The sequence below is a fragment of the Cololabis saira genome, chromosome 24 (assembly GCF_033807715.1).
Source record: "Cololabis saira isolate AMF1-May2022 chromosome 24, fColSai1.1, whole genome shotgun sequence".
Classification (NCBI taxonomy): domain Eukaryota; kingdom Metazoa; phylum Chordata; class Actinopteri; order Beloniformes; family Belonidae; genus Cololabis; species Cololabis saira.
In genome coordinates, this window is record NC_084610.1 from 24,227,415 (window position 1) to 24,250,173 (window position 22,759).

Genomic DNA, 22,759 nt, shown 5'->3' on the forward strand with positions numbered 1-22,759 from the left:
CTTTTTTCTCGACATTTCGACCTTTTTCTCAAAATTTTGATTTTTTTCTAGACATTTCGACTTTTTTCTTGAAATTTCAACTTTTTTCTCGACATTTCGACTTTTTGAGAGACGATGGTTATCGTGTTGTTGGAGAGACGATGGTTATCGTGGAGAGACGATGGTTATCGTGGAGAGACGATGGTTATCGTGCTGTTGGAGAGACGATGGTTATCGTGGAGAGACGATGGTTATCGTGTTGTTGGAGAGACGATGGTTATCGTGGAGAGACGATGGTTATCGTGTTGTTGGAGAGACGATGGTTATCGTGGAGAGACGATGGTTATGGTGGAGAGACGATGGTTATCGTGGAGAGACGATGGTTATCGTGGAGAGACGATGGTTATCGTGTTGTTGGAGAGACGATGGTTATCGTGGAGAGACGATGGTTATCGTGGAGAGACGATGGTTATGGTGGAGAGACGATGGTTATCGTGTTGTTGGAGAGACGATGGTTATCGTGGAGAGACGATGGTTATCGTGCTGTTGGAGAGACGATGGTTATCGTGGAGAGACGATGGTTATCGTGTTGTTGGAGAGACGATGGTTATCGTGCTGTTGGAGAGACGATGGTTGTCGTGGAGAGACGATGGTTATCGTGTTGTTGGAGAGACGATGGTTATCGTGTTGTTGGAGAGACGATGGTTATCGTGTTGTTGGAGAGACGATGGTTATGGTGGAGAGACGATGGTTATCGTGGAGAGAGATGGTTATCGTGGAGAGACGATGGTTATGGTGGTGAGACGATGGTTATGGTGGAGAGACGATGGTTATCGTGGAGAGACGATGGTTATCGTGGAGAGACGATGGTTATCGTGGAGAGACGATGGTTATGGTGGAGAGACGATGGTTATCGTGGAGAGACGATGGTTATGGTGGAGAGACGATGGTTATCGTGGAGAGACGATGGTTATCGTGGAGAGACGATGGTTATGGTGGAGAGACGATGGTTATCGTGGAGAGACGATGGTTATCGTGGAGAGACGATGGTTATGGTGGAGAGACGATGGTTATCGTGGAGAGACGATGGTTATGGTGGAGAGACGATGGTTATCGTGTTGTTGGAGAGACGATGGTTATCGTGTTGTTGGGGAGACGATGGTTATCGTGGAGAGACGATGGTTATGGTGGAGAGACGATGGTTATCGTGGAGAGACGATGGTTATGGTGGAGAGACGATGGTTATCGTGGAGAGACGATGGTTATTGTGGAGAGACGATGGTTATCGTGTTGTTGGAGAGACGATGGTTATCGTGGAGAGACGATGGTTATCGTGGAGAGACGATGGTTATCGTGTTGTTGGAGAGACGATGGTTATCGTGGAGAGACGATGGTTATCGTGGAGAGACGATGGTTATCGTGTTGTTGGAGAGACGATGGTTATCGTGGAGAGACGATGGTTATCGTGGAGAGACGATGGTTATCGTGGAGAGACGATGGTTATCGTGGAGAGACGATGGTTATCGTGTTGTTGGAGAGACGATGGTTATCGTGTTGTTGGAGAGACGATGGTTATCGTGTTGTTGGAGAGACGATGGTTATCGTGGAGAGACGATGGTTATCGTGGAGAGACGATGGTTATCGTGTTGTTGGAGAGACGATGGTTATCGTGGAGAGACGATGGTTATCGTGGAGAGACGATGGTTATCGTGTTGTTGGAGAGACGATGGTTATCGTGGAGAGACGATGGTTATCGTAGAGAGACGATGGTTATCGTGGAGAGACGATGGTTATCGTGTTGTTGGAGAGACAATGGTTATCGTGGAGAGACGATGGTTATCGTGGAGAGACGATGGTTATCGTGGAGAGACGATGGTTATCGTGGAGAGACGATGGTTATCGTGTTGTTGGAGAGACGATGGTTATCGTGGAGAGACGATGGTTATCGTGGAGAGACGATGGTTATCGTGGAGAGACGATGGTTATCGTGCTGTTGGAGAGACGATGGTTATCGTGGAGAGACGATGGTTATCGTGGAGAGACGATGGTTATCGTGCTGTTGGAGAGACGATGGTTATCGTGTTGTTGGAGAGACGAAGGTTATCGTGGAGAGACGATGGTTATCGTGTTGTTGGAGAGACGATGGTTATCGTGGAAAGACGATGGTTATCGTGGAGAGACGATGGTTATCGTGCTGTTGGAGAGACGATGGTTATCGTGTTGTTGGAAAGACGATTGTTATCGTGGAGAGACGATGGTTATCGTGCTGTTGGAAAGACGATTGTTATCGTGGAGAGATGATGGTTATCGTGGAGAGACGATGGTTATCGTGTTGTTGGAGAGACGATGGTTATCGTGGAGAGACGATGGTTATCGTGTTGTTGGGGAGACGATGGTTATCGTGTTGTTGGAAAGACGATTGTTATCGTGGAGAGATGATGGTTATCGTGTTGTTGGAAAGACGATTGTTATCGTGGAGAGACGATGGTTATCGTGGAGAGACGATGGTTATCGTGTTGTTGGAGAGACGATGGTTATCGTGGAGAGACGATGGTTATCGTGTTGTTGGGGAGACGATGGTTATCGTGTTGTTGGAAAGACGATTGTTATCGTGGAGAGATGATGGTTATCGTGGAGAGATGATGTTATCGTGGAGAGACGATGGTTATCGTGGAGAGACGATGGTTATCGTGTTGTTGGAGAGACGATGGTTATCGTGTTGTTGGGGAGACGATGGTTATCGTGGAGAGACGATGGTTATCGTGGAGAGACGATGGTTATCGTGGAGAGACGATGGTTATCGTGTTGTTGGGGAGACGATGGTTATCGTGGAGAGACGATGGTTATCGTGGAGAGACGATGGTTATCGTGTTGTTGGAGAAACGATGGTTATCGTGTTGTTGGAGAGACGATGGTTATCGTGTTGTTGGAGAGACGATGGTTATCGTGTTGTTGGAGAGACGATGGTTATCGTGGAGAGACGATGGTTATCGTGGAGAGACGATGGTTATCGTGGAGAGACGATGGTTATCGTGGAGAGACGATGGTTATCGTGCTGTTGGAGAGACGATGGTTATCGTGGAGAGACGATGGTTATCGTGGAGAGACGATGGTTATCGTGGAGAGACGATGGTTATCGTACTGCTGCACGGAAGGAAGCAGGAAACACCCAAAGGTGACATGAGGGTCGACTGGGATGTAAACTCATCCGGACCTCGCTCTCTCTCGATGTTAGAGGCCAACGGTTGGTTGTGTGGCGTCCCCCAGGGTTCTGTTTACGGCCCACTTCTGTTTTCATAATGAGTTCTCCCGTCATGACAGACGATTAGCCGTTTCGTCGTCTCACGACACTTTGTTGCTGACATTATGCCTTTAAACCAGGGGGTCGGCAACCCGCAGCTCTTTAGCTTCTGGAGCTTTTTCAAAAATGTTGGACCTTTTTTTTTTTTTCTTCTCTTTTTCTTTTTTCCTTTTTTTCTCTTTTTTATTTATTTTTCTCTTTTTTTTTCTTCCTTTTTCCTTTCCTTTCTCAACATTTCAACTTTTTTCTCGAAATTTTGAATTTTTTCCTCGACATTTTGAATTTTTTCCTCGACATTTGGACTTTTTTTCCCGACATTTTGACTTTTTTTTCTCGAAATTTCGACTTTTTGACGTTTTTTTCTCGACATTTCGACTTTTTTTCTACACATTTCGACTTTTTTTCTCGACATTTCGACTTTTTTTCTCGACATTGACTTTTTTTCCCGACATTTCGACTTTTTTTCCTCGAAATTTCGACTTTTTGACGTTTTTTCTTGACATTTTGACTTTTTTTCTCGACATTTCGACTTTTTTTCTCGACATTTCGACTTTTTTTCTCGACATTTCGACTTTTTTCTCTCCACATTTTGACTTTTTTCTCGAAATTTCGAAATCTTTCTCGACATTTCGACTTTTTTCTCAATATTTCAACTTTTTCCTCGAAATTTCGAAATTTTTCTCGACATTTCAACTTTTTTCTCCACATTTTGACTTTTTTCTCCACATTTCGACTTTTTTCTCCACATTTCGACTTTTTTCTCTAAATTTCGACTTTTTTCTCTAAATTTCGACTTTTTTCTCTAAATTTTGACTTTTTTCTCCACATTTCGACTTGGCTGATACGAGACTTGTCATTTTTGGCGGCTCCAGACATATTTGTGTTTTGTCCAAATTGGCTCTTTCAACATTCTGTGTTGCAGACTCCTGGTCTAAACACTCAAAGGAGTTGACAGGCAGCGCTAACTACTCTCAGCTAAACCCAGATCAGACTCACTGACATGTTTTTGGGACAGAATGTCGGGTCCCGGGTCAGGATTCCACAGATCAGGCAGCGAACCGGCTCTTTAGACCCGTCTGCCAGTTCAGCCTGAGTAAGTTGGTGATTTATTGGACTGTTGTTGAAGCATCGGTCTAAACGTTTGGAGGAAACGGCCTTTTCCACTCGAGGAACTTCCTCAGATCAAGATTATTGTGTTTTCTGTGGTTTAGATGATTAATGTTCCTCCTGCTGGTGTTTGGATGGTAAAAGCTCTGCCCCTCCTTCTCTTTCCTTTCTCAGTTATTAATTATAAGTATCTCATGACCATAATTGTTCTCCATTGTTCTTGTAGTTTGTTGTGCTGGTCCCTTACGCCCCCTTACTCGCACTAAGTGGCAAAACATCAGCAAAAATGTCTGCAACTAGTGGAGAAGACGGGATAACAGACGATTATCGGCTTAAATTAAAGGCGGTTGGACTTGACAGTGACCCGTACAGTTGAAATGTCGAGAAAAAAGTCGAAATGTCTCAACATTTCGACTTTTTTCTCGAAATTTTGACTTTTTTCTCAACATTTTGACTTTTTTCTCGACATTTTTACTTTTTTCTCGACATTTTGACTTTTTTCTCAACATTTCGACTTTTTTTCTCGAAATTTTGACTTTTTTCTCAACGAATTTGACTTTTTTCTCAACATTTTGACTTTTTTCTCGACATTTTGACTTTTTTCTCAAAATTTCAACTTTTTTCTCAACAAATTTGACTTTTTTCTCAACATTTAGACTTTTTTCTCGACATTTTGACTTTTTTCTCGAGATTTCGACTTTTTTCTCAACATTTTGACTTTTTTCTCAACATTTCAACTTTTTTCTCAACATTTTGACTTTTCTCAACATTTTGACTTTTTTCTCAACATTTTGACTTTTTTCTCAACATTTTGACGTTTTTCTCAACAAATTTGACTTTTTTCTCAACATTTTGACGTTTTTCTCAACAAATTTGACTTTTTTCTCAATATTTTGACTTTTTTCTCAACATTTTGACGTTTTTCTCAACAAATTTGACTTTTTTCTCAACATTTTGACGTTTTTCTCAACAAATTTGACTTTTTTCTCAACATTTTGACGTTTTTCTCAACAAATTTGACTTTTTTCTCAATATTTTGACTTTTTTCTCAACATTTCGACGTTTTTCTCAACAAATTTGACTTTTTTCTCAACATTTTGACGTTTTTCTCAACAAATTTGACTTTTTTCTCAACATTTTGACGTTTTTCTCAACAAATTTGACTTTTTTCTCAACATTTTGACTTTTTTCTCAACATTTTGACTTTTTTCTCAACATTTTGTCTTTTTTCTCAACAAATTTGACTTTTTTCTCAACAAATTTGACTTTCTTCTCAACATTTCAACTTTCTTCTCTACATTTTGACTTTTTTCTCAACAAATTTGACTTTTTTCTCAACATTTTGACTTTTTTCTCAACATTTCAACTTTTTTCTCGAGATTGTACTTCAATATTAATCTCGACATTTTGACTTTTTTCTCAACATTTCAATTTTTTTCTGGAAATTTTGACTTTTTTCTCAACATTTTTACTTTTTCTCGACATTTTGACTTTTTTTCTCAACAAATTTGACTTTTTTCTCAACATTTTGACTTTTTTCTCAACAAATTTAACTTTTTTCTCAACATTTTGACTTTTTTCTCAACATTTTGATTTTTTTCTCAACATTTTGACTTTTTTCTCAACATTTTGACTTTTTTCTCAACATTTTGACTTCTTTTCTCAACATTTTGACGTTTTTCTCAACAAATTTGACTTTTTTCTCAACATTTTGACGTTTTTCTCAACAAATTTGACTTTTTTCTCAATATTTTGACTTTTTTCTCAACATTTCGACGTTTTTCTCAACAAATTTGACTTTTTTCTCAACATTTTGACGTTTTTCTCAACAAATTTGACTTTTTTCTCAACATTTTGACGTTTTTCTCAACAAATTTGACTTTTTTCTCAACATTTTGACTTTTTTCTCAACATTTTGACTTTTTTCTCAACAAATTTGACTTTTTTCTCAACAAATTTGACTTTCTTCTCAACATTTCAACTTTCTTCTCTACATTTTGACTTTTTTCTCAACAAATTTGACTTTTTTCTCAACATTTTGACTTTTTTCTCAACATTTCAACTTTTTTCTCGAGATTGTACTTCAATATTAATCTCGACATTTTGACTTTTTTCTCAACAAATTTGACTTTTTTCTCAACAAATTTGACTTTTTTCTCAACATTTTGACTTTTTTCTCAACATTTTGACTTTTTTCTCAACAAATTTGACTTTTTTCTCAACATTTTGACTTTTTTCTCAACAAATTTGACTTTTTTCCTCAACATTTTGACTTTTTTCAAGCATAATTAAAAAAAACATTCTTCCCTCATTTATAACTAATATAGAAACATGCAGCATGTGTTGTTTTTTTCTGGAAATTCTGACTTTTTTCTCAACATTTTGACTTTTTTCTCAACAAATTTGACTTTTTTCTCAACATTTTGACTTTTTTCTCAACAAATTTGACTTTTTTCTCAACATTTTGACGTTTTTCTCAACAAATTTGACTTTTTTCTCAACATTTTGACGTTTTTCTCAACAAATTTGACTTTTTTCTCAATATTTTGACTTTTTTCTCAACATTTCGACGTTTTTCTCAACAAATTTGACTTTTTTCTCAACATTTTGACGTTTTTCTCAACAAATTTGACTTTTTTCTCAACATTTTGACTTTTTTCTCAACATTTTGACTTTTTTCTCAACAAATTTGACTTTTTTCTCAACAAATTTGACTTTCTTCTCAACATTTCAACTTTCTTCTCTACATTTTGACTTTTTTCTCAACAAATTTGACTTTTTTCTCAACATTTTGACTTTTTTCTCAACATTTCAACTTTTTTCTCGAGATTGTACTTCAATATTAATCTCGACATTTTGACTTTTTTCTCAACAAATTTGACTTTTTTCTCAACAAATTTGACTTTTTTCTCAACATTTTGACTTTTTTCTCAACATTTTGACTTTTTTCTCAACAAATTTGACTTTTTTCTCAACATTTTGACTTTTTTCTCAACAAATTTGACTTTTTTCTCAACATTTTGACTTTTTTCTCAACAAATTTGACTTTTTTCTCAACATTTTGACTTTTTTCTCAACAAATTTGACTTTTTTCCTCAACATTTTGACTTTTTTCAAGCATAATTAAAAAAAACATTCTTCCCTCATTTATAACTAATATAGAAACATGCAGCATGTGTTGTTTTTTTCTGGAAATTCTGACTTTTTTCTCAACATTTTGACTTTTTTCTCAACAAATTTGACTTTTTTCTCAACATTTTGACTTTTTTCTCAACAAATTTGACTTTTTTCTCAACATTTTGACGTTTTTCTCAACAAATTTGACTTTTTTCTCAACATTTTGACGTTTTTCTCAACAAATTTGACTTTTTTCTCAATATTTTGACTTTTTTCTCAACATTTCGACGTTTTTCTCAACAAATTTGACTTTTTTCTCAACATTTTGACGTTTTTCTCAACAAATTTGACTTTTTTCTCAACATTTTGACGTTTTTCTCAACAAATTTGACTTTTTTCTCAACATTTTGACTTTTTTCTCAACATTTTGACTTTTTTCTCAACAAATTTGACTTTTTTCTCAACAAATTTGACTTTCTTCTCAACATTTCAACTTTCTTCTCTACATTTTGACTTTTTTCTCAACAAATTTGACTTTTTTCTCAACATTTTGACTTTTTTCTCAACATTTCAACTTTTTTCTCGAGATTGTACTTCAATATTAATCTCGACATTTTGACTTTTTTCTCAACAAATTTGACTTTTTTCTCAACAAATTTGACTTTTTTCTCAACATTTTGACTTTTTTCTCAACATTTTGACTTTTTTCTCAACAAATTTGACTTTTTTCTCAACATTTTGACTTTTTTCTCAACAAATTTGACTTTTTTCTCAACATTTTGACTTTTTTCTCAACAAATTTGACTTTTTTCTCAACATTTTGACTTTTTTCTCAACAAATTTGACTTTTTTCCTCAACATTTTGACTTTTTTCAAGCATAATTAAAAAAAACATTCTTCCCTCATTTATAACTAATATAGAAACATGCAGCATGTGTTGTTTTTTTCTGGAAATTCTGACTTTTTTCTCAACATTTTGACTTTTTTCTCAACAAATTTGACTTTTTTCTCGACATTTTGACTTTTTTCTTGAAACTTTGACTTTTTTCTCAACATATTTGACTTTTTTCTCAACATTTCGACTTTTTTCTCGAAATTGTGACTTTTTTCTCGAAATTTTGACTTTTTTCTCAACAAATTTGACTTTTTTCTCGACATTGTGACTTTTTTCTCGACATTGTGAGTTTTTTCTCGACATTGTGACTTTTTTCTTGACATTTTGACTTTTTTCTCGAAATTTCGACTTTTTTCTCAACAAATTTGACTTTTTTCTCAACAAATTTGACTTTTTTCTCAACAAATTTGACTTTTTTCTCAACATTTCGACGTTTTTCTCAACATTGACTTTTTTCTCGACATTTTGACTTTTTTCTCAACAAATTTGACTTTTTTCTCGACATTTTGACTTTTTTCTCAACATTTTGACGTTTTTCTCAACAAATTTGACTTTTTTCTCAACATTTTGACTTTTTTCTCAACATTTTGACTTTTTTCTCAACAAATTTAACTTTTTTCTCGACATTTTGACTTTTTTCTCAACATTTCAACTTTTTTCACGCATAATTAAAAAACATTTTGGGTTGCCGACCCCTGTTTTATACAAATAAACTTGCCTTTTTTTGCCTAATAGACGCTATATAAATAAAACTGAATTGAATGTACGTCTTGACAGAGTGATTTCTCGTCTCATCAGCACCAGATCTACACACGTTCTGCGTTTCACCTGTCGGAGAGTTTCTCCCAGATCTACAGACGTCAGCGTTTCTTTCACCTGTCGGAGAGTTTCTTGGCGAAGCCGAAGTCGGTGAGGCGGATGTGTCCCTCGCTGTCCAGCAGGATGTTCTCCGGCTTCAGGTCCCGGTACACGATCTCTCTGGAGTGCAGGTACTCGATGGCACACACGATCTCGGAGGTGTAGAAGAGGCCGGTGGCGTTGCTGAACCTGCCGCGGCTGCGTAAGTAGCTGAAGAGCTCACCGCCGGGGACGTAGTCCATCAGCATGTAGAGGAAACGCTCGTCGTGGTGCGTCCAGAACCTAACGGGGGGAAATAAGGGTCAACGTAAGGTTAACTAGGCGGGGAATCGCCGGCAGAGCGTCAGTAACTACGTTTACATGCAGGCAAGAACTCTTTTCTACACTGCAAAAACTCAAAATCTTAAGAATATTTGTATTATTTCTAGTTAAAATGTCTCATTTTTAGTAAAAAAATCTCATTACACTTAAAACAAGACTCATCACTGGAAAAAACAACAATTTTCACCTGTTTCAAGTAGATTTTCACTTGAAATAAGTAGAAAAATCTGCCAGTGATTTTTTTGCTTGTAATGAGAAGATAAATCTTGTCCCACTGGCAGATTTTTCTACTTATTTCAAGTGAAAATTTACTTGAAATAGGTGAAAATTGTCAAATAACAAGTTATTTTTCTGGTAATGAGTCTTGTTTTAAGTGGAATGAGATTTTTTTTTATTGTGCACTTCGTGAATAAAGTTGAAATGTCGAGAAAAAAGTTGAAATGTCGAGAAAAAAGTCAAAATGTCGAGAAAAACGTTGAAATGCACTGCAAAAACTCAAAATCTTAACAAGAATATTTGTCTTATTTCTAGTTAAAATGTCTCATTTTTAGTCAGAAAAATCTCATTACACTTAAAACAAGAGTCATTACTGGAAAAAAACAACAATTTTCACCTTTTTCAAGTAGATTTTCACTTAAAATAAGTAGAAAAATCTGCCAGTGGAACAAGATTTTTTTCCTTGTAATAAGAAGATAAATCTTGTTCCACTGGCAGATTTTTCTACTTATTTCAAGTGAAAATCTACTTGAAACAGGTGAAAATTGTCAAATAAGTTATTTTTCTGGTAATGACTCTTGTTTTAAATGTAATGAGATTTTTTGAAGATTTTTTTTTTATTGTGCACTTTCGTGAATAAAGTCGAAATCTCGACAAAAAAGTTGAAATGTCGAGAAAAAAGTCGTAATTTCGAGAAAAAAATCGAAATGTCGAGAAAAAAAAACTTAATTTAGAGAAAAAAATCGAAATGTTGAGATTAAAAAGTCGAAATGTTTAGAAAAAAAGTCGAAATGTCGAGAAAAAAAGTCGAAATGTCAAGATTAATGTTGAAATGCACTGCAAAAACTCAAAATCTTAAAAAGAATATTTGTCTTATTTCTAGTTAAAATGTCTCATTTTAGTAAAAAAATCTCATTACACTTAAAACAAGACTCATCATTGGAAAAAACAACAATTTTCACCTGTTTCAAGTAGATTTTCACTTGAAATAAGTAGAAAAATCTGCCAGTGGAACAAGATTTTTTTGCTTGTAATAAGAAGATAAATCTTGTTCCACTGGCAGATTTTTCTACTTATTTCAAGTGAAAATTTACTTGAAACAGGTGAAAATTGTCAAATTAGTTATTTTTCTGGTAATGACTCTTGTTTTAAATGTAATGAGATTTTTTGACTAAAAATGAGACATTTTAACTAGAAATAAGACAAATATTCCTGGTAAGATTTTGAGAAAAAAGTCGAAATGTTGAAAAAAGAGTCGAAATGTCGAGAAAAAAAGTCGAAATGTCGAGAAAAAAGTTGAAATGTTGAGAAAAAAGTCGAAATGTTGAGAAAAAGTCGAAATGTCGAGAAAAAAAGTCGAAATGACGAGAAAAAAAAGTCGAAATGTTGAGAAAAAAGTCGGAAAGTGGAGAAAAAAGTCGAAATGTCGAAATGTCGAGAAAAAAGTCGAAATGTCGAGAAAAAAGTCGAAATGTTGAGAAAAAAGTCGAAATGTCGAGAAAAAAGTCGAAATGTCGAGAAAAAAGTCGAAATGTTGAGAAAAAAGTCGAAATGTTGAAAAAAAAGTCGAAATGTCGAGAAAAAAAGTCGAAATGACGAGAAAAAAGTCGAAATGTTGAGAAAAAAAACGAAATGTGGAGAAAAAAGTCGAAATGTTGAAAAAAGTCGAAATGTCGAGAAAAAAAGTCGAAATGTCGAGAAAAAAGTCTAAATGTTGAGAAAAAAAAGTCGAAATGTTGAGAAAAACGTTGAAATGTCGAGAAAAAAAAGTCGAAATGTTGAGAAAAAAGTCGAAAAGTGGAGAAAAAAGTCGAAATGTCGAAATGTCGAGAAAAAAGTCGAAATGTCGAGAAAAAAGTCGAAATGTTGAAAAAAAAGTCAAAATTTCGAGAAAAAAGTCAAAATTTCGAGAAAAAAGTCGAAATGTCGAGAAAAAAGTCGAAATGTCGAGAAAAAAGTCGAAATGTTGAGAAAAAAGTCGAAATGTCGAGAAAAAAGTCGAAATGTCGAGAAAAAAGTCAAAATGTTGAAAAAAAAGTCGAAATGTCGAGAAAAAAGTCGAAATGTTGAGAGAAAAGATGAAATGTCGATAAAAAAAAAGTTGAAATGTCGAGAAAAAAGTCGAAATGTCGAGAAAAAAGTCGAAATGTCGAGAAAAAAGTCGAAATGTTGAGAAAAAAGTCGAAATGTTGAAAAAAAGTCGAAATGTCGAGAAAAAAAGTCGAAATGACGAGAAAAAAGTCGAAATGTTGAGAAAAAAAACGAAATGTGGAGAAAAAAGTCGAAATGTTGAAAAAAGTCGAAATGTCGAGAAAAAAAGTCGAAATGTCGAGAAAAAAGTCGAAATGTTGAGAAAAAAAAGTCGAAATGTTGAGAAAAAAGTCGAAATGTCGAGAAAAAAGTCGAAATGTTGAGAAAAAAGTCGAAATGTCGAGAAAAAAGTCGAAATGTTGAAAAAAAAGTCAAAATTTCGAGAAAAAAGTCAAAATTTCGAGAAAAAAGTCGAAATGTCGAGAAAAAAGTCGAAATGTCGAGAAAAAAGTCGAAATGTTGAGAAAAAAGTCGAAATGTCGAGAAAAAAGTCGAAATGTCGAGAAAAAAGTCAAAATGTTGAAAAAAAAGTCGAAATGTCGAGAAAAAAGTCGAAATGTTGAGAGAAAAGATGAAATGTCGATAAAAAAAAAGTTGAAATGTCGAGAAAAAAGTCGAAATGTCGAGAAAAAAGTCGAAATGTTGAGAAAAAAGTCGAAATGTCGAGAAAAAAGTCGAAATGTCGAGAAAAAAGTCGAAATGTTGAGAAAAAAGTCGAAATGTTGAAAAAAAAAGTTGAAATTTCGAGAAAAAAGTCGAAATGTCGAAAAACATCCGTGAACCTCCGCCCAGAGCTGCTCTCAGCCAAATGTCCTTGATGTTATCAGGCGGCTCGTACAGTTCTGAGACAGGGATCCGCAGGTGTTCGTGGGAGAGGGGGAGGGTTGGTGGGGGCAGAGTCCTCTTGTTTACATTCCACCAGAAAGATTGTGACCAGGGGCGGTCGGCCCAAGACTGCTCTGTCGAGGGCAGATTATAGAATCAGCAATTATTTTGAAAACAGGCATCCTCAGTAATTTTCCGTCTGCCTTTCAGTCTCTGGTTCATCAGCGGCGACTCCAATCAGACGAATTCCCAACTTCTCCAGGTTGTTATCAATCTTGTTAATGAGCTCAAAGACCCCCGCCAGCCTGCGGTTCTGTTCGAGAATCGCATCCAGCTTACGGGCCTGCTCCCCAAACGTAAAAGTCAGAGCGCTGATTGCTTTGCTTGATCCTTCTGCCACGTCCGGCAGCTCTGAAAGAGCCAAAAAGGCTGCCGATGACTTACGCGTTTGTCGAAACATCAGGAAACCCCCACCTCCGATCATGAGGATAATCAGGAGAAATCCTGCCATCATAAATCCAAATATGAAGGCGTCTTCTACGTCCTCGATGGACATGATCGGCATGCACAAAGGCTTCCAATATTTGTAGGAATCCATTGTGTATCCAGCAAAAAAGGTCCCATCCGGGCAAGAGGGCTCCCTTACCCCCTGACTTCTTGTTGCAAAAATGTGGTCAATTGTGCTGAGAGACCAGTTAATCAATTCTATAATTGTAATTTCGGAGGAGTGAAAAGAAGAGACTCTGAAGACGAGACAAGCAAGCAGTAGCGGGGCAGAACAGATAAGGGAGAGGGAGCAGAAAAGCGTCCGCCTTCGTCGAAAGCCGGAAGAAATTAAAAGAGGGGGGACGAGGGGGAAAACGCTAGTGTCGTTTTCGTCAACGATTACAAAATTATTAGCTTGGTTGCGATGCTAACCCAGGCTAAAGTTAGTTTAGTTGTGCTGACATCAATTCAGTAGCTTGTGTGTGTTACTGGTAGCCTGTGTGTGGTACATGACGGGATTTTGGTCGGCTGCAAGTGTAATAAGTATCATATTGACCCATGTTTGAGTGACTGTCCGAAACGTAGACTAGAATATAGCATTTGAGACGTGTTGCTGTTCCCCATGTGTCTAAATCAGGGGTCGGCAACCCAAAATGTTTTAGAGCTGTATTGGACCAAAAACACAAAAAACAAATATGTCTGGAGCCGCAAAAAATGAAAAGTCTTGTATAAGAAAAACGTCGAAATAGTCAAAATTTCATGAAAAATGTTAAAGAGTCGAGATTAAAAAGGAAAGGACAAAGGACGAAAAAAAGAGAAAAAAGGAAAAAAGAAAAAAAGGAAAAAAAGAAAAAAAAAGGAAAAAAAAAAGAGAAAAAAGTTGAAATGTCGAGATTAAAAAGGAAAGAAAAAAAGAAAGAGAAAAAAGGGGAAAAAAGAAAAGGAAAAAAGAAAGAAAAAAGGAAAAAAAGAAAAAAGGGAAAAAAAAGAAAGAAAAGGGGAAAAAAGGAAAAAAAGGAGAAGGAAAAAAAAAGAAAAAAAGAAGAAAAAGGAAAAAGAGAAGAAAAAAAGAAAATAAATAAAGAAAAAAAAGAAAAAAAAGAAAAAAAGGAAAAAAAAAAGAAAAAAAAGGAAAAAAAAGGTCAAACATTTTTGAAAAAGCTCCAAGGAGCCACTAGGGCGGCGCTAAAGAGCCGCGGGTTGCCGACCCCTGATCTAAATGAACAGCACACTTGGCTTCTTTTGTAACGTTAACCGCATGTTTAGCCATGTTTACGTTCAGTGACGGAGTGGTCCTTGGTGTGTTTATGTTCCGTCAGCACGTTGATATGTTAAACTGGTCAGTTATATGTGCAGCTTTATCACAGTCTGCTAGCTTTAGGCTAAAACACAATATACCTTTATTATTGTAAATATTGGTGAAAGTACTTACTAAAACTGGACTAAAAAACTAACTACTAAACTAATAAGCATTTTCATCCAAAAAACTAAGACTAAATCTAAAACGGCTGCCAAAAACCACACTGGTCAACAGGCGGTTAGCTAGGCGGAGATGAAGGCGGAAGGCTAGCTGGCGGCGGCGGGACTCACAGCCGGATGAGGAACGGGTGCACGACCTCCGTCAGAACCTCCTTCTCGTTGTGGACGTGCTGCTCCTGCTTCAGCCGGATCACGTCTGAGATCTTCATCTGCTTCAGCGCGAAGAACGCCTTGCTCTTCTTGTCCTTGACCAGGAACACCCGGCCGAAGGTCCCGGTACCTGAGGACGGGGAAAAAGAAGAAGGAAATATACGTCAACGAATGTTTCTGATGCCGTTCGTACGGGCTTGTTCCTGAGTAATACCAACGTTAGCTTGGCCTGCTGCTTGTGGGCCGAGGGTGAGAAAGTCTAGCGGTCGTTGTGACCGAGTAACGGTCACCGAGCTGGTTAGCCAACCTTTAAACGGTCCGGAAATGGTCTGAGGAGCTCAGTCCGTCAGAAGATCCAGCTGCTTCATCTATACCATGTATCACCAATTTATACAAATCTATACCCATCTTTCACCCATCTATACCCATCTATCACCAATTTATACAAATTTATACCCATCTATCACCCACCTATACCAGGGGTCGTCAACCCTAGTGGCTCCTGGAGCTTTTTCAAAAATGTTTTACCTTTTTTTTTCTTCTTTTTTTCCTTTTTCTCTTTTTTTCTTCCTTTTCCTTTCCTTTTTAATCTCAACATTTCGACTTTTTTCTCGACATTTCGACTTTTTTTCTCAACATTGACTTTTTTTTCAACAAATTTGACTTTTTTTTCAACAAATTTGACTTTTTTCTCAACATTTCGACTTTTTTTCTCAACATTTCGACTTTTTTTCTCAACATTTAAACTTTTTTTCTCGACATTTCGACTTTTTTCTCGACATTTCGACTTTTTTCTCCTCGACATTTCGACTTTTTTCTCAACATTTTGACTTTTTTTTCAACAAATTTGACTTTTTTCTCAACATTTTGACTTTTTTCTCAACAAATTTGACTTTCTTCTCAACATTTCAACTTTTTTCACGCATAATTAAATATGGCCGAGGGTCAACGGTGGCGGAAGGTCCATTTTGACTTTTTTCTATCAACATTTTGACTTTTTTCTCGACATTTCGACTTTTTTTCTCGACATTTCGACTTTTTTTCTCGACATTTCGACTTTTTTTCTCGACATTTCGACTTTTTTTCTCGACATTTCGACTTTTTTTCTCGACATTTCGACTTTTTTTCTCGACATTTTGACTTTTTTCTCGACATTTCGACTTTTTTTCTCGACATTTCGACTTTTTTCTCGACATTTCGACTTTTTTTCTCAACATTTCGACTTTTTTCTCGATATTTCGACATTTCGACTTTTTTCTCGACATTTCGACTTTTTTCTCAACATTTCGACTTTTTTCTCGACATTCAAGACTTTTCATTTTTCAGACATATTTGTTTTTTGTGTTTTTGGTCCAATATGGCTCTTTCAACATTTTAGGTTGCCGACCCCTGATCTATACCCATCTATCACCCATATACCCATCTAGGTATAAATGAAATATAATTCAGAGTTTTGGGTTCATACAGCTACGAGGAAATAAGGATCCAGATAAACCGGTTTGCCGGAGGGGCAGTAAAACAATACGACCCTCTCCCACCGCGGCCTGCTGGGTAATTGTGCCGGGGCTCTGGTAATAGGAAATAACGATCCGTTCCCCAGACGGCGGGAGGCGGGGCTTCGGTCGGGGCAATCAGGCCGCCGGGGCGGTGGGGTCAAAGGTCGCAGGGATGCGTTTAAATCCAGCCGGACGAGGCGATAAGAGGACGGAGAACTCGTTTCAAGCCTGTATCTGGTGCCACGGCAACAAGGAAGCTGCGGAGCTACGGCCCGGTCGTATATCTACAGAAACTTCCTGGTCCTGGTCGCTAATGAGAAAAAACTTTATTTTTCCATTTTTAGCCAGTAATAAAAAAGCAAAAAAAAAAACAGGGATACAACAATACAAGAAAACTAGGGGGGGGGGGGGCACTACCGTCTTATATAATAATGTCATTTTGTCCATGTTGCTAAGCACATCTCTGTTTTACGGAAGATTATTAGAGCCAGGCAGGAGAAAAATAAAAATAATATTTTAGAGGAGGAAGATTTTTTTTTCATTGTGCACTTCGAGAAAAAAGTCGAAATGTCGAGAAAAAAATCAAAATTTTGAGAAAAAAGTTGAAATGTCGAGAAAAAAGTCGAAATTAAATAAGGAAGAATAAGAGAGAAAAAAGGAAAAAAAGAAGAAAAAAGAAAATATTAAGAAAAAAGAGAAAAAAAGAAAAAAAGGAAAAAAAAGAAAAAAAAGGAAAAAAAGAAGAAAAAAAAAGGTTAAAGATTTTTGAAAAAGCTCCAGGAGCCACTAGGGCGGCGCTAGGATGTCGAGATTAAAAAGTCGAAATGTCGAGGAAATAGTCAAAATATAATGAAAAAAGTCAAAATGTTGAGATTAATGTTGAAATAAAAAATTTTTTTCTCGACATCTTGACTTTTGCACAATAAAAAAATCTTCCCCTCTCAAATATTTTTTCTCCTGCACGGCCCTGATACTCTTCCGTACTGTTTTAAGTCATAGGCTGTTGTTAAATTGTTCCATTGATCGTATTTCTTCTACAACGTCCAACCATTGGCTCAGTCCAAGTGAGTCCATCTTTCTTAGCCGCGAGAGATAGAATTTTAAAAATGTACATGTCCTCTTTATTTATTCCATCCTCTGGAATCAGTCCTGAGTAAATAACTCGGGGATCTTTAGGAATCCCATATCCCAAAACCTTCTCCATAGTTCTTAGGATCCCAAAATGCTTGTATTTTCTTACACGACCAGAAAATGAGAGAGTGGTTGGCACTTGATTGTCTCCAGCAACATTGTTGCTCACCCACTTGTTTATTTTTAATTTTTGGAGTCGTAAAAAGACGGATTACATTTTTCCAACCAAATTCCCTCCATGTTCTGGAGCTGGTCGAGGTGTTGGGTCTTGCAGCCTGTCCTAACTGCACGCGAGCGTCCGACTATCGCGTCGCACTGCGTGACATCGGGCACTCTCTGTCCTGAAACACTGAATGCTTTATCGGCCCCCACGTTCTTTTGATTGACAGCTGAAACTCGCTTTTTAAAAGGCTGATTTATGGTTCCGCGTTACACCAACGCAGACCCTGCGCCGTAGATTTTACGCGGAACCATAAATCAGCCTTTATTCACCGCACTACGCCTACCGTGCGCTCCTGAAAGAAACTCCTAAAAGAACTCCTAAAAGAGTAAAGAGACAAGTAAAAGATGGTGATTACTTGTAATCTTCCTACGTTTGTACTTTCTAAACAGAAAACAAGCTTGATATTGTGATATTTAAATGTTCTTCTATTCTCTTCCTGCTGCTCGCGTTGAAAGACGGTTGAAAGCGCTGGAGGAAACAGTCATGGATGAGGAACGGCTGATCCAGTTAGTTGAAATGAGAAGTTATCTCTATGATTCCTCCTCATTTCACCACAAAAACCTCAATAAAGTGGCAGAAAGAAATATTATCCTATTATTATATATTATATCTTATTATCTTATCAGAACCTTCCAGCTCCCTGTCCATCTCCCTCCAGCAGCTGCCACTTTATTGAGGTTCTTGTATTGAAATGACTGTTTCCTACAGCGCTTTTAACGTGAGCGACAGGAAGAAAATAGAAGCAGGGCGTCAGACAAATGATCAGCTCAAAACGGTGCTGCGTCGCGCAGCGTCACTCGCTTCAGTTAGGACAGTCCAATATAAAATAAAGCAATGGAATTGTTTTTGTAGCTGACGCTCGCTCGCGTCGTATGCAGTTATGACACGGTACCAAATTCCCTCCATGTTTTGGAGCTGGTTGAGGTGTTGGGTCTTATTCATGGATTATCCCCCTCTGACAACTCTATGTTTATTTCTTTTATGTACATTGTATTTTTTCCCAGTTGCTTCAGTAAAAATCTATACAGTTTGGAGACAATTGTTAAAGGAGTTTGCTTCTTAATTTCTGTGTCATAAAAGTGTCTCAGCTGTAAATATCTGTATAAATCGCCATCTTCCAATGTATGGGTGTATATATATATTTATATATATATATATAAATATATATAAAATATATATATATATATATATATATTTATATATATATACAGTATATATATGTGAATATGTATGTGTATACGTGTGTATGTAGATATATATAGATATAGAGCAGATGGAGTTAATATAGAGATAGTTGGGTGTAAATAAGTATATATATATATATTTATATGGGCATTTGTGTACAAATATATAGAAATACTCAACTATGTGTATAAGTAAGTGTGTGAGTATAATTATAGTATAGTTAGTTATCATAAATACTTAATAAATACTTAATAAATGAATAGTGAAAAGTGAATGGGGGTAGGATTAAATAAGTTTACACTTCTTCCTTCTCCTTTTTGCACATGTAAATTAAGATATTAAGTGTTAAAGGATGAAATTCTTTGATTTGTTGTTTCTTTTTTTGCCTGCTTTGTTTTCTTATCTTCTCTTTTAATTATTGTCTTTTGTATACAAAATAAAAGTCAAATCAAGTCAAAGTATAAAAAATAATTAGTACATGTAAGTTTTTATTCAACCTTTAAGCACATAAATCATGTTAGCTAGCTAGCTAGCTAGCTTTCTCTCTTTCTTTCTTTCTACATTTGTTATGGTTGTTTTATTACTCTTTAACAGTAGTATTTTTATCTGTCATTATAACTATTATTTTTGTCTGCCCTTTTTTGGTGTAAGATGAATATGTTTATATAAATTATTATATGAATGACTCACTAATGTTTCAATGTAATGAAATGTAAAAAACGGAAAAATAAAAATCTGTGTCTTAAACCAAGAATGTAATTCTGTTTTGTGTTTAATAAAAAGAGATTTCAAAATAAAAGTCCTCTGATTGCCTGCATCACCTCTAATGGTACCTAGTGTTTATTATCAGTATTATGGGTTCAGTTTGAGTCCTGGTGTTTATTATCAGTATTATGGGTTCAGTTTGAGTCCTGGTGTTTATTATCAGTATTATCGGTTCAGTTTGAGTCCAGACGGAGCTTTATCTCCAAACGGCACCGACGAACAACAACGACGACTTTGACAAACTGGTTTTTGTTTCTTTTCCCTGGGGGGGTTTGAGTAGAATGGACGGCCTTTATTTTCATTGTTCAAACACACTAGAGAGCTGTTTTCTGTTTTCTGAGTGTCAGTGACACGGACATACTTGACCTTCCTCTGTCACCTGGACGACCACAATAAAAACTATTCTCTTCTCTTCTATAAAACCTAAAATAGAGGCTGAGCCTTCAAGGCTCGAAGGTTCATACTTGACGATCCGGCTCACATTCTCCACGTTTGTCAGACGACGCTATGAGCCGGTAGTTTCATGTGTTGGCTCCAGGTTTGTGGTTTGTGGGAAGAAACTCTCTCAGAACCAGTAAGGTGGACCAGACCGGACGAACCAGACCAGACGAGACTAACCGTACCGGAGTGGTCCCCGACCTTTTATGAACCAGAACCGGTTTAATGTCTGACAATATTTTCACGGCCCAATCTAAAGGTGTAGCTGATAAAAACTAGTGATGCACTGAAATTAAAATTTGTGGCCGAAACCGAAACTAATAATAAACACTTTCACGTTCAGCCGAATACCGAACATGGTTCTTCGCAGTTGTTCATTTATTTTGCCAATTTTTTCACTATTGCATAAATCAAATAAATTTGATTTAGGCATGGTTTTCAAAGAAAAAAATCTTTTACAAAATTACAAGGTAGAAAACATTTATTGAACATAAAAAACTGAACATTTTTTAATTTCCAGCATTATGTTGTTTTGGTTCCACCTCCTGGTGAATGTTGGTAAAATTCTTATGTGGTTACTTTTTGTTTGGCCAACGATTTATGTTTGTGGTGCAGCCGTTACGGAGCGTCCAGTCTATTTCCTTATATTACAACGCCGTTATTAATTGTTAGGTTTTTTTCCCACTTATTCCACCGAACACCAAAAGTGTTTTTTGCCATTTTCGGCCGAACAATTTCGGTTACTGAACAATCGGTGCATTAAATAAAATGACAAGATCCGCATGAAAAACTGTGGTATTTTCGCTATAGTAATAATAATAATGAATAATAAATAATAAAACATAACTTAAAAAAAAATGAAATAATGGAAATTGTAAATTACCTTTAATATGAGTATTTCTATAAATGTGTTTTTTTGTCTTCTCATTAACGTTATTTAAAGCCAGGCTTTTATTTTATTTGTTATATATTAAGGAGACCGATATTTAGTGCTTTTATTTTGAAGGCGTCTCGCCGAGACCTCGTAAACATCCAGCGCTTCGGACTTTAATGGTAAAAGTTTAACGGCAGTAGAAAGTGTGTCTGAAAGACTAAACTAGTGTCAGGAATGCTAAAGTGGAGCCTAACTGACACAAAAAGCACCTGCTGATAAGGATTTGTGCAAATTTTATGCCGTATTTATGTCCAGCTTGAGTTTGGTTGCCATGGTTACTCATGTATTGTGGTTAACGGTAGCTGTTATTACCGGCCGAGTGAGCAGCTGCGTCGGTCTGTATTTAAGTTAAATTAAATTTATATGAATGTAGAAAGACTAACTACTTTATTTTATTCTTTTATAGCTCTTACGGTGTGTTTGCTGTGTATTTACATCCAAGGAATAAAAACATTGTGAAGCATCAGTTCACCGGACCGGACCAGACCGGACTAACCGTACCGGAGCCCAGAAACCCAACGGTGCAACAGAGTCGTCTTGAGATGTTAACGACAACAAAGCAACATGCAGATAAAGAGTTGTAGCTGCATTGACTGCGTTTCCATGCATCAATAACCCTTTTCTAACCAGAATATTAGCAATAACCCGGTTTTGCACGGCCATGGCTCCATGCCCGAAACCGAACAGGAAATCGGCCATTTTGACTTAATTGTGTAATTTTAGCGCAATTTATGCCATTCCTTCGGCAGTTAATACGGCCCGAACCGTAACGTGCACCCAGGTGTGTTATACATCAAAATGTGCGTCTCCATCCTCCGAGACCACGCATTACTTTTCTCAGTCAAAAGCGTTACCGTGGCGACGCTAGACGCCAAAAAGCGCGCCCACCCTTCATCTGATTGGTCGATATTTGATAGTTCCTACTTTCTACCATAACTTTTGAATGGTTTGACAAAGAGAGTCGTGGATGGTGTCATTTCTGATTTGCTTATGATGATAAGTTGAGTTCTATGTGAACAGCAAAGGCACTTTTTATAGTATTTTATAGTATAATAGGAAAAGAAACCAGGCCGAGTTGAGATGAGTAGGCGCTGGTGGAAAAGTGCCAAGAGTTTGACGCCGGTGGAACGAACGTCTGACGTGTTTGGTGTTTCCTTCACCACAACGCTGCCGTCCACTTGAGAAGCTGGGTTCCATGGTTTGGTGTGACAGATTCAGAAACTATGCAGCTGCAGCTTGTTTGGACAGGTGAGTTCTGGTTTGGAGCAGGTTAGGTAAGATTACTCGTTAGCAACCGAGAAACACCAGTAAACAGCTCGTAAAGGGAGGAGGCCAAACCTGCAGGAGACGCCGGGCCTGAACCATGAAGAGGAATAAACACCTTTATAAGGTCACTCTAGTCCTAACTCGAACCTGGAAGATCACCATGGCAACAGCGGAGCATCCTGGAGCTGAAACAAGCCCCGCCCCCTCATTACATGGGGGGGCGGGGCTTGAACTTTCGGAACGTGTGTGAACAGTTTAACCGACAACAGCGACAGCAACAATGAGAAAACGAAGCAAAGTGAAAGTAATAAGAGAAAGAAGATGTCGAAGGTGTGGGATTATTTCAAATTAAACATAAATAAAAAATATATAAAAATAATAAAAAAAGGCCCCGGTCCACAGCCAAGCATCTCTGTTGAAACGTGTTGGTTCTGAACGTGAATTTGCACAATTTAAAAGCAGTCTAAGAATATTTTTTATTTTTCATACTAAGAAA

At 36.8% G+C, this 22,759-nt stretch overlaps 1 protein-coding gene across 1 annotated transcript in view; it reads right to left on the bottom strand.

Annotated features, from left to right (window-relative positions):
- prkx (protein kinase X-linked) overlaps positions 1 to 22,759 on the bottom strand; it is a 50,649-nt gene that overhangs the window by 24,473 nt on the left and 3,417 nt on the right. The window contains exons 2-3 of the mRNA XM_061715401.1: positions 14,787 to 14,955; positions 9,276 to 9,539 (exon numbers count right to left, since the gene is read on the bottom strand). Coding sequence (XP_061571385.1) covers positions 9,276 to 9,539; positions 14,787 to 14,884 — 362 coding nt within the window. The 5' untranslated portion in view covers positions 14,885 to 14,955. The remainder of the gene's footprint in view (positions 1 to 9,275; positions 9,540 to 14,786; positions 14,956 to 22,759) is intronic.